This window comes from Labeo rohita, chromosome 20, assembly GCF_022985175.1.
Source record: "Labeo rohita strain BAU-BD-2019 chromosome 20, IGBB_LRoh.1.0, whole genome shotgun sequence".
NCBI classification, from domain to species: Eukaryota; Metazoa; Chordata; class Actinopteri; order Cypriniformes; family Cyprinidae; genus Labeo; species Labeo rohita.
Genome location: NC_066888.1, coordinates 6,587,870 through 6,601,228, shown reverse-complemented (window position 1 = coordinate 6,601,228; position 13,359 = coordinate 6,587,870). Strand labels below are relative to the sequence as shown.

The window sequence follows — 13,359 nt, the reverse complement described above, 5'->3', positions numbered from 1 at the left end:
GGGATGAGCATCCAGAAGGAGGTATTGAACGAGATCCAGCATCGAAGGGGAGTCGAATCGTTCTTAGAAAAATGAGTTGAAATCAACTCATATGAGATAAAGTGCTCTAGTACCTTCAGCCTGTAGCTGAGGCGAGCACCAAGGCTAGCCCTCCATGGAGGGGAGCCTAACCAGGGCGACCAACAATGGCTAGAAAGAGGCATCGCTATGCCCTGCCAAAGAGGGGCATTAGCTATTATCAACCCAAGTAGTCCATGCTTTCTTTCTCAAAAGAAAGCGTGGGCCCTGTTCTAGCCAACCCTCAGGTGTGCACGAACAGAATGGGCCTAATCATGCCTGGTAGGCTGCTGCTCCTCAGAGCCAGCACTAAAAGGGGTTTCCGCAGAAACGCCTTAGAGCATGCGGATTGGGTGAATAGCTCGGCAACAGGAAGCCCCTCAGGACGAGGCATGAGAAGAGTGCAATGAATCCAGCCAGAGATGTCCAGGGGCATCTTGTGAAGAGAACTTCTAAGAGCTTACCTAGAGGAAGGACAAAACAAGTCCTAGACGAAAAGAAAAGGTGAGCAGAAAGCATGTAAAACTGAAGGTTACCTGAATGGAGATTAACAAGCCCTGGGGTTGCAGTAATGTAGCAGGGACCTAGTGAACAAGGAACTGCCTTGTAGTACCTAGTGGTTCGGCAGCAGAATAAGGAAAGCCTTCCAAATCCAATCCAGGATGGAGACATCAACAGCAACCAGGGGTCCCATCATCCGGTGGGGGGGGGGTGTCCTACCCTGAAATATAAGATGAACACAGAACCCAGCCGAACATACTGCAACACAAGCCTAAGCGGCTAATAACAAATACCAGTTCTAGTGAGATAAAAGAAAAGGATCATACTCATCACCATGGCTCCCCAGCATGATTCATCCACAGACATACTAGAAGGGCTAGTCTGAAGATTGAGTCCGGACCATCAGTTAGGCTGTTCTATACATAATAGAACATAACCCTGCACATCAAGGTCAATGTGCCAGAGTGGGTCCAGCTGAGACAAACACACAGAAAGTGTGCTGTCTACTTACAGCCCTAGCTGGGGAGACAACACTGTCTGGATAAAAGCTCAAGAGACCACTACTTAAAAAACCCTAGAAAGGTGTGCAATCAGTGAGCTATCAGTAGCTAGTCCCGCATAGCCAGTTCGAAGAACCCAATAAACCATCCTAAACACAACCCAGACCACCAGAGTGGGCCATCTACTTTCAACCCTAGGAAGGGGAGCGATAACCGAGCTAGCAATGGCTATCCTCAGCTGGTTTTTAGGAAAGGGGACCATGTAAGCATCAGGACCATTTCCATTTAAATATAAACCCGAAAAGGGAAGACAGCACCATCTCGGCAGGGCTCCAGGAAGGGTCTTAGTAAGCACACAGCTACCCTCAGAAAGCTATGCTTCCACCAAGGGGCAAGTTGACACACAGCTAACCTCAGATAGCTGCCCTTATGTAAGTCTGTCCCAGTATTAACATGGCTGAACTATAACCACCCTCAGATGGCTGTGTTAAGGAGGTGTCCCTTTTTTTTTTTTTGTCCATACACCCAAGTTTTGGCAGATAATTAACACCGCAACCGCAACGCACAGCATATATTCAGCTCCCGCAGGAGCTAAACACGCTCCACCCACACACTAGATTCCCCCGGGAATCAGGTGAGAACGGAGCTGCCGCCGCAGCTGCGGATACTGGTGCCGCGACAGGCGAACGCACTCATGCAAATTCGGATGTTACAACTCGGGTAAACAGTTGAAGACTCACATCCGTTTTTTGCGAATGCATCGCGATAAGCACATCCAGTTCCTTGAGAGCAAGACGCGCTGCTCTTAACCACACACACACAGCCCATGAGCTCGTGAAAGCGGGTATGAGAGCACGCCTGTCTCTCGCAAGAAACAAGCATTGAATGCGACGATCACGTTCAACTCCCTGGAGAGCCGATATTCGCTTACTCCTCACCATACATACACAGCTCGTGTAGCCGTAAGGAAAGCTGCGGGTATCAGAGCATGCTTGCCTCTCGCAAGAGACAAACAAAGAGCATAATAAACTCCCTGAGTTTAAAGCTGAAAGCGCTTGCTCTTTACCATACATCGTCACAGCGACATCATAGGCCGGCCCCCGCCAGTACTGTGTAGTTTTTGTATATAGGCTTCAGACACGGGTCACGTATGAGACATTCCCCATAGCGACCTCTAGAGGACGCATTTCGACTTCCTCGAAGGGAACAATATAATATAATATAATAAACAACATATCATCTAGTAAGCATTTTTATTTTATTTTATTTGACAAAGTATAATAATATAATATATTCTAAAAAATATAATATAATATAATATAATATAATATAATATAATATAACATCATGTAAACAACATATAATCTAGTAAACATTTTTATTTTGTTTTATTTTACAAACAAAGTCAATTTCAGAGACACATGCTTTTCAATATATAATATAATATAGTATAATATAAACAACACGTATTTTAGCATTATTTTACTTTATTTTACAAAGGAAGTCAATTTCAGAGACACAGGCTTTCCAATAACTAGTGTGCAGTTACTATGGATACAGAGAACCAAACCAAATATAATGGAGAATCAAAGTGACAAGACTTTCAGATGAACTCTGTAGAAGCCAGTCTTAAACCTAGACAAAAGAACAAAAATCTGATTTGACCCTTGGAATGACTTCATCAGCATAACTGCACTCAGATTTATTCAGTCATATTTAAAAATGACTTTAAAAAAAAACTAAACAAAAAAAAAAGTTTCAGATTTATTTCAGAAATATCCTACTCAATACAAAACCACATTTGTAGAGCCACTTTGGATGGATGTTCTAGAAACTTGATCATCTGTAATGAAGCAGCTCAGATCACAGTGAGTAAATCATTCTGACCTTTAACGCCCCCAAAATTAATTTCAACTCAGCATGTGTTCGCCCCCCTCCATTCACTCAACAGCGTCAGTGTCTCGTCCGCTTTTTGTAAGGGGAGTGGCTATATTCAATGATGAGGTGCTGACCTTCATCAGATAAAGAGGGCAGACAGATGCCCGTTAAACTGATTGAAGCTCAAGGGAGATGTGATCTTCATACAGTATGTAGATAGAAATGGTGAAAATGAGAAAATACAACAGCTTGAATTATGATGACAAAGTGCATTTTTAACCCTAATACTTCCTGAACTGCCACTCTCACTCTTATGTCCTTTATAAACAATGTTAAAAAGCATTTAGTTTGAGATTCTGGTCAAAGAAAACTTTAATGATTCTTATTCTTTAAAAGAAGTCCTTCTAATATAGATAGAGAGATAGATAGATAGAACATCAACAAACCCAGGACTTGAGGCCTCTTCCTGTTTTACTGCATTGGTGCCATTGTGTTTTCATCGAGGCTGTAAGTAAATCATTGAAGAGGAGCATAGCAGAGGGATGTCTCTTGACCCCTTTATATAAATTGCTTTATATAAAATGTTTCCTGTAATAAATTTTAGAAACAGCAACAGCTAAGCATGCCTGGGGTAATCACACAGCCCAGATCAGCATTACCTTCTCCACTTCCATTATGGCTGGGCTTCTCCCAGCATGCATTAGTATAGAAACATTCCTGAATTAGGTCGGCCACGGAACGCATACGTCTTTGTTGATGCGCCCGCAAAGAGATGGAGCACTATACTTTACTGGGAGCAGCTGGATCTGACTGTAAAGGAAAAAAGAATTCTGCTATTTGACGAAGAGCCAACCGGAGCAGAAAATCAGCTCCGTGGAGGACTAACAGACTCGTGACCTTTATCTGCATCTACTGTGTTTGCTTTGTTGGTGGAAAGGAAGAGCCAGTTACTCCCATGAAATCCCATTCAGTTTGAAACAATAACACATTGCTTCCGCTTCCATTTTTAGCCTCTGACTTGTGATTTAGAGAGCACCATTTTAAAACATCCTTTGCATTAGAATCTGAAAAAATTAGACCATATTCACAGTGTAAAGTGGTTTATGTATAAATCTGAAGGTTGCTTTATTTTCAGATCACTCCATGGGATCAACAAAGTCTAAATAAGTTGCTTTTAAAACCGCTCCATTAATGCTCACATGATTTAAATCCCAGCAATGCATAAAAATCCACAGGTCATAAAAAATAGGTTGAACCATCATATGTGATTAGTGTATCTGCTGTACACTTGTATCAATGCACTGAAGTATAAAGTAGAATAAAATATGATGAAAAGAAATGTACAGAAAAAAGTGTCAGGTTTATTACTTACTTTCATTGTTTTATTTCAGCTCTGCACTCTGAAGAAATGACTATGACAGCCCATTTCTTTTAAATATAAATATGATGTTTTTATAACATTTATAACTGTTATAGCGCCAGCCGTGGTCCGATCTCCCTGAAACTTTGCATGCTTGTTCATGCATACTTGCCTGTCACATGTGCTCAGCAAGTTTTGAGTTTTTATTTAGGCTTCATAGGGTTTTGGGTATATTTGGACAGGCCCCTTTTCTAAAGGACCCCGTTATAGCTTCACAAAGGGTAAATTTCCACTGAGTTTTGTTCCGATCGTCCTCTGTTAACCTTGTCTAATAGGTGCTCAAACCTCCCCATAGACACTTTGGACCAAGACCGTGCACAGCAATTTTCTGTTGATAGGACAAATGGTTGCCTAGTTATAGCCATTTTTGTGTTTTTTTGTTCGTTTTTTTTTGTCCCTCTTACAGTGCCAAGTGGTGAATCTCTGCAATTTTGTTTTTTCTGGTGACCTCAGCTTGAGCTCTTACATAAGTGTGCTGAGATTGGCGGAGATATCTCATTCCAGAGTTACAGGCATTTTACTAAAAGTGGCCCTGCCCCCTTCAAACGTTTTGGCGTCCCTTTGCGACGGTGAGTCAAAAGTTCTTTTTTTTTTTGATTATTGATATTCACTCTTCAGAGAATCTTTCTGCACTGGTTTGGTTCTATTTGGGCAAAAAACCTAGGACTAGTTAGCAAAAGTAGATTTTGCAAAAAATGTGAAATACCCAAAAATTTCTCCACGCTCACGATCGAATTTGACATGTGCTTTGTCCGGCATGAGCCAAGGATTTCAACGACATAAGACACTTAAGCCTGCGACTAACTGTTTAGGAGTTATGAGCAATTTCATACTTGCGATCACTGTAGCGTCAGGCTGATTGGGGCGAGCCTTGGTCACGTTGTAGGCGGTGTGAGTACTACCATCCCTCTAAGTATCAAGTCTCTACAATTTACGGTTTGGTCTGCACAATCATTGCTCATCCGTGACCATTCTAACACTTACAACTGGATTCTGGGTACAACTCCTAAAAACTTGTAGTTGATTTTTTGTTCACTAAAATCTAATTAATATGTAAAGTTGCAGCTGTGACATTTAAAGTCATGTTACAAAAATGCAGATGCTTTTGTGAGACTTAAAAGTCACATTATGAGAAAAGAAAGTTCCATTTATGAGATTTAATGTCAGATTACAAAGAACAACGATTGAGAAACTATGAGAACTAGATTTGCTAGATTTAAAAATCACATTACAAAAAACAAAGTCACATTTCTAAAATTTAAAATCAAATTACGAGAAACAAAGACGCTTTTGTGAGACCTTAAGTCACATTTTAAGAAAGTAAAGTTGCATTTGTGAAATTTGAAGTTGGATTACAAAAAACAAAGACACATTTGCTAGACTTAAAGTCACATTATGAGAACAATAAAATTGCATTTGCTAGTTTTAAAGTCACAATACAAGAAGCAAAGTTGCGTTTGTGAGATTTAAACAAAGATGCTTTTGCAAGACTTAAGGCTACATTACGGAAATGTAATGCAAGATCTGATACAACATATACTTTTAAAGGGGACATCAGATGCCCACTTTCCACAAGTTGGTATGATTCTTAATGGCCTTCATAAAATGTCTGCAAAATTCAGTAATTCCTTAAACTTTTTTACCTTTCAAAAACATGAGCTACTGCTCACTCCACCCCTCTTTTCCGTGTTTTTGTGTATTCTGTGGCACATTAAAATAAAAACAAAACTAGTGTGTTCTCAGTCACTCTGATGTCAGGAGAAAATTAAGACTATTACGTTCACTTTTCCAACTACAAAACACCTGCATTGTTTACGAGACGTAGTTACAGCTGCTGAAGCGTGGAGAAAATGGTGAACAGCCCACAACAGGCTGAGGGCGGAAATATACAAAGTCTGCTAAGTATCACAGTCCGTAAGCAGTCATGGGCGGGGATTGAGCAATACAACGTCATGCTCAGAAAATCAAAACGACTTAATAATTGAGACTGTTTAGGTTTTTTGGGAAAAATGAAGTAAATGGATTTTTATCATTGTAGGAGGGTTGTGCCCACACACTGCTAAGACACATTTATATGCAAACACCATGTAAAAGTGAATTTTGCATCCAATGTCTCCTTAATGCAATGTAAAAGTGAATTCAAACTGTGCCAACAGACACCTTCATCTGTTTTTGATCAGAGTGTTACCCCTGTCAGCTGTTGGCAATGGCTGGCACTTAATTTCACCGAATCTTCACTTGCTGTTTGTCAGGTCAAGGAACAGAACTGATGGACTGTAATCTAGTGACTGACGTCTGTCGCTGCAGTGTGAATCAGCCTTAAGTCACTTTAGATTAAAAGAAAGAAAAAAAAGTGTTATGATTGTGGGAAGTAAAATCACAACTGGGAGATATAAAGTCACATTGCATCATTTTTCCATAAATAAATGATAAACAAGGTGCAGACAGTTTCAAATTGGGTCATGGAGACAGCATTTACAAACACCAGAGGGATGACATATTTTCAAGAGTTTAGACAGGACAACAGCTCATCGCCATCATCCTAACTACGCGTCATCTGCTCAGCATCACAATAGCTTTTGTTATATGTGCTGTGAATAGGTTTATTAGCTGTCTGAGGAAGGGATTACACTTCATACAGTGGGGCTGTGGGTAATTTGTAATTGTATAAAATAAGAAATCATGAATCGAGCAGCCAGTCTGCGCATAATAATTACATTTATATGAAAAGTGGTGCAAAAATAAGTAGTAGTTAAAGCCTCAGTCTTCTATTTAGCATATTTTTGTATTTGTCTAAGCGCTCATTTAATAGTGCTTTATTTCCATACTTAATAGTCATCATGCATATAAATAACTATATGACCTACTCCACAATCACACCAACAAATGACTGGAGGGTGAATAGTCCAGATATTACAAACATTGGATAGCATTACCTAGAAACAAGGATGCAGTCAAATTCATATTTCTGTTCTTAGCGGTTTCTAAGTAGCTAGGCTGTATTTTAAATATATAATATAATATAATATAATATAATATTTGTTAACTTCGTTCACTAACCTGGTCTGCAATGGCATGAAATGTACCGACATACTCAGATAGCACTAATGAGCAAAACAGTCTCTAAAGACTTCATTCGTGGAGGTCTGTTGCTATGAGACAAACATTTAACCAGAAAATGCGGCCTAACCTTTATCGACGGCTTAAGGGATTTCCGGTTTAGACATTAATAATTGATGTGCTGTGACCTGTTATTCTGAGGACAGTTGCTGTGGGCGTCACAGCGCCTTCTCAGATGTTTCAGCTCAACAATTTAATTCTCCGAAAAGATATGTTTACCTCTTCTTTTCTGGAGTTGCACTTCAGGGCACATTATGTAACTGTTTTGCAAGTGGATCCATCATTGTCTTATTTTTTTATTTATTTATTTTTTTTCTAACATGCTGTTCTGACGAGTTTGTCTGGGAGTTCAACAACTGTCTGCTTTGAATCACTTTCTCCATCTCAGTGTGAGTGTTTGTCTGTGTATATTTTACTGTAGTGCTAAACAAAAATTCCTCTCGAGGTTTTAACGTCAATCAATATTCATTGTCATAACACAGAAAATCGTTTTGGCACAGATATGAAGAAACCGTTGAATAAAGTCATTATTTGTGTTATCTTGCACAAAAAGTATTCTCATAGTTTCGTAAAGAACCTCTGATGTCACATGGACTATTTTAATGATGTCCTTACTACTTTTCTGGGCCTTGAACATGTCAGTTGTGTTGCTGTCTAGGCAGGGCCAGAAAGCTCTTGGATTTCATCAAAAATATCTTAAATTTGTGTTCTGAAGATGAACGATGGGCTCATGGGTTTAGAACGACATGAGGGTGAGTAATTAAGGATAGAGTTTTATTTTTGGGTGAACTATCCCTTTAAAGTACACTATTCACACATTCAGTCCTCTTTCACAACTGTGCACATCTAATGGGTTTGTTCATCGCACATCAGTGCATTGTTGACAGGAAATGCTAGCTGTTTTCTGAACCCTGTGGTCAAATGTGTGAGGGTTCATCAAGAGTACAACGATTCTGTCCTCTAAACCCCATTAACCTGCCAAGAGGGTGGCATTTTTGTGCTCACAGACTGGAATGACGATTACCTCTCGCATTTGCAATTCAAATTGTTGTCATGCACAAAACAGAGAGTGTGGCAGTTCAATAATCTTCCATTAACAGATTGTGCATACATGTGTCAAGTATTGACTCAGTGTTTCACCTCATCGCAATCAGCTCCTCAAACGTGTTTGTGACTATAACCTTGAATCAGGTAGAGAACAGTTTGATTATATGACATTTCAACTTCATGACAAATCAAGATTAGGGTTGAGAAAGCATTCTTTTTTTAATAATATTTGGTTGAATCCATATTGATTTTATACTATCAGTGATGGTCCAAGAGAAGCAGATGATGTGTGTGTGTGTGTGTGTGTGTGTGTGTGTGTACTGGCATTCGCTACATTATGAGAACCAGTATAGTAATAGCAATAAAAAAATGACTACTACTACTGGGGACTTTTTTTTTTTTTTTTCTTTTTTTCGATCGTTAAGAAAAACAAAAAACAAAACAAAAAAAAAATACATACATACATATATATATATATATATATATATATATATATATATATATATATATATATATATATATATAAATCATACAAAAATAAGTGTTTTGAAAATCTAAAATAGCAGAAAGTTTCGTAGGTAGGTTTAGGTGTAGGGTTTAGGTAAAGGGGTTAGAAAATGCAGTTTGTACAAAAAAAAAAACAAAACAACATGTCTATGGGAATGTCCCCACAGTGTGTGTGTGTGTGTGTGTGTGTGTGTGTGTGTGTGTGTGTGTGTGTTTCACAACTCCATGTTCTGCTGTACTTAGAAGGTGCCAACATCATTTATTAATAGCAACAGTTCATCTTCATAAATTATCACTAGAACAGTGAACTTGATTTAACGTCAGCTTCTGAACCTTAAAGGGGTCAACCCATTTTCCACAAGTTGATATGATTATTTAGGGTCTTAATGAGGAGTCTATAACATGTTTTGGTTAAAATTTATCAGCGGTAGTGTAAAAAACACCCTTTTTACCTTGTCATAATCAGCCCTTTTTACAGTGAGCCATTCTGTTGCATGTTCCTTTAAATGCTAATGAGCTCTGCTCGCCCCGCCCCTCTCTTCTGTTGGGTGAAGAGTCATAATGAATATCAATACTTTGGCTGCATTTATCCTCAAAACTTGCTAACTAGCACATTAAGAAAGGCTATTTGGAAAGATACAGAAAAAAGATAAAAAAAAAAAAAAAAAAAAAAAAAAAAAAAAAACGGTACTCACTCCTGCTACATATTAGTACCTTAAAGGTACATTTTAGCCCTTTGAAAGTATAAATTGTTACCCTAAAGGTACATATTGGTATATGTACCTTACCAATATGTACCTTAAAGGTACATATTAGTACTTTAAAAAGTACATATTTGTACCTTTTCACTTTGTACCTTATAGGGCACCGCCCCGGCGACAGAACTCCTAAATACAGTACTAAATACAGTACTATTAAAGTAATAATATGTACCTTTAAGGTACCCATGTGGATCTTTAAAGTACCAATATGTACTTTCAAAGTACTAAATGTACCTTTAAGGTGCTAAAATGATCTGTTTAGGGGTAGGTAAGGTACAAAGATGTACCTTTTTCACTTTTGTACCTTATAGGGTACCGCCCCAGTGACAGATCATGGATGATTTGCACAAACATGGACACATTTATTATTATGATCGGCGCATTTCCTTCAAAATCGAAAGTATCATCAATCCTCTGCGTCTTTAGCGGCTCAGATGTCCGGAGTAAATGATGACTCCTTCGTTCATTACTACATCCACCAACAGAACCTCAATCGCTCAGTCAGAGAAATTCTTGTCTTACCCTGCACCGGACTTCACACAATGGCGGTCGGACTGTTATCAGCTCATTCAGGGTGGGTCTAAGGTAAGATGGTCATGTCAATCAACTATCGTAGGAGCGGCCTTGGTCGGTGTGGCATCACACAGACAATAAACTGAGAATGACCTGATTTGAAAAATGTGATATTACTTATAAAAATTACAAAAATACCACTGGGTGGATTTTTATCATAATAGGGTGGTTGTGCACACACACTGTCAACACACATTTATTTACATTCAAACAGCATGTAAAAGTGAGTTTGGCATCCGATGACACCTTTAATAATGGAAGAGCAATAGGCTTTTTTTCCAAGACAATTGAGGCCACATTACTAACTCATAACAGCAACTATATTTCATCCCTTGCTGATTATTTGCAAACCTTTTGGAGGTTTTAACACATTTTATTTTATGGCAGCCTATTGTTCATAACATAATGGATCTGGATACATTAAATATTTGTCACATCCTGACTCCCTTATTAATTATAAAAGGTTTTACTGCATTTGGCTTCATATTATTCAAGTCTCGTTCCTGAGCACTCCATCATGAACAGCAAGCCTTATACGTTTACCTTTCTCCAAAGATGTTTCCTTTATCTCAAATTATGATCACGCTAATATGTTAAATGTTTTGTTTAGCTACTTAATGTTTTATTTGATATTGCCTTTCAATGACATGACAAAAAAAAAAAAAAAAAAAAAAAAAAAAAAAAAGAAAAGAAAAGTCTACATTTATTTTGCATTTTAGGCAAATCCCCAAGCAGCCTAAATCAAATTATCTTGAACGTCTTTGGTTTGCTAATATTATGGCTGTAGAAATAAACATGGTCATATTTTTGGTGTCAACAAATCGGACATAACTGACTTTAAAAGAGCTTTTATTATTATTATTATTTTTTTTATTTTACTAAATACTTCGCTCTCATATGTGGCGCATCTACAAAAGCTTTGTCTAAAAATCTTTTCGAGACGTTCGGTCAGTCGGCGTCACAAAAACAAATGAATACGAATAAGACAAGCACGCGCTCCCTCACTCGGTCTCTCTCTCTCTCTTTCTCTCTTTCCATCCTCTTGTTTCCTCTCCTCTGGTCTGTCTCATCCTCGTCTCGCTGTTGATCCGTCTCTAAAATGATCGCAGACGCACATCAGATGTTGAGGATTCATGTACCTGGAGGCTGGAGCTGAACTCGACGATGTCATTTGGATGTAAATAGGTTACCCCTGTGGACAGAGACGACACAGAAAGCAAGCTTACCTGCCCTTCCTGAAGCTTTAGTTATTGTTCTGATAAGCAAATCATCATGGATCTGTCATTTATGGCCGCGCAGGTAAGACATTTAAAGCTTTTGTCTCGAGCTATAGATATACATACATAAAGATATGCATAAAGTCATAAAGTCAGCTTGAACTTCATGTGGAACTGCTTGTTGGAGTCAGAATGTACAAACTTCAGCTTAATCACGTCAGCAAAACTAATTATACATGGGGTCCAAAAGTCTATATCCAAAACTCCATAGGCGACTTTAAAAAATACTGGAATTAAATCCAGTTAATAGGCAACAGTGTTTAAGTTTCTGCACAATTTTAGGTCACTAATTAAATACGTTTATGTATACATTTGTGCACAAGTGCTGCTTTGTACAAAAGGTCGCATAGTCTTTCTTTCATTGAAGCACAAGATGCTCATTGTAACATTATCAAATCATGCTGGGGAATATGGATCACGTTTTTATATGAACTTGTGGAGTTCATAATAAGCCATTCTTCCTAAGACAGTGTTCTTATAGTCACCCTTTAAAAAATAACCTGCAAGCAACTGTCAGCTTCTTGGATTTAAGAAAAAAAAAAATTATAATAAAACACCAAGTAATTATAACATATAAATTATCTTGTGTTTATTATTTCATCCACTCACTTTACAACCATAGCAATTAAATCCGTCCTAAACATGTTTATATGCAATTTTATCGTCTTAAATATGATCAATAATTATTGTATTTATTAGACCTTGAGAATGTGTATGCAGTGTGCATGATTCAGAGAGTAATAAAATTAAGAAATGATAGGAACAACTGCAGCCTTTGTAATGAGCTGTAGAGCAATTATTGGTGGAAGGCTAATGGGAAAGAACAGCAGCGCTCAAGCTTTATAGTTATGTTCATTTCCTTGTGTTTCATTAACTTGTCGGAATAAAAAAAAATCAAAAATATAAAGTGTTTCAACACTGAAGCAAAATAAACTTAGTTAAAAGAAAGCTCATAATTTATGCCTATGGCAACCACTTTACTGTGGAGTTAGATAAAAAAAAATATATATATATAGCTTTTATAAGCCAGAATTCTGTGATTACACACAGTGCTTGTTTTGGATAGGTATTTTCTTGTAGGCAGACGAGCGAGACGAGTTCTGCTTGGAGCGACATCAGAAAATTGCTCTGACAAAGTCATTTAAAAGGATGTAGCTAAGTGAAGTGAACAACATCATTGCAACATCAGCCAGGGGTGCAACTAAACAACCTTTTCCTCTTACTGGATGAGCTACAGAAATAACTTCATGTGTGTATCCCAGACTAGATTGTGCTGCGTATGGATTTGATCCAAGGCCAGACAGAGACAGGTTACAGGGCATCAAAGAGTGATCTCTCCATTAGTGTTGTCTTCTCTCAGTGTCATTTCTCTTGACAGCCAGGAGGCAGAAGCTTTAATATTAATGGCTGAGACCAAGTCAGGGTTCAAACTAGCCTACCAGAACAGTGCTGTTACCTAAGAATAGGCATTACCCTCATAAAGTCACATCTGATAGGTACGTTTTGCTTTGACTGATTTCTGATGCCAAGTCTGATCTATTTCAGAACAGACAAACTGGATTGAGGTCTTAGTTTCTATATGCTTGCGACTCTCGGTGGAGAGTTTTAGAGTCTAGCCAAATCATAATAAGTGGCAGTTCAAGGCTAAATGCTTTTTCGGTTCCGTTTCATCCCTCATTTGTGCCCTTGATGCAAATGAATCTTTGGCTTTATGTGTT

The 13,359-nt window shown here is 38.2% G+C and overlaps 1 protein-coding gene across 1 annotated transcript in view; it reads left to right on the top strand.

Moving 5' to 3' along the window:
* Positions 1-11,375: 11,375 nt before the first annotated feature.
* LOC127183371 (uncharacterized protein C14orf132-like) overlaps positions 11,376-13,359 on the top strand; it is a 33,523-nt gene continuing 31,539 nt past the window's right edge. The window contains exon 1 of the mRNA XM_051139388.1: positions 11,376-11,663. Within this exon, the coding sequence (XP_050995345.1) occupies positions 11,637-11,663 (27 nt within the window). The 5' untranslated portion in view covers positions 11,376-11,636. The remainder of the gene's footprint in view (positions 11,664-13,359) is intronic.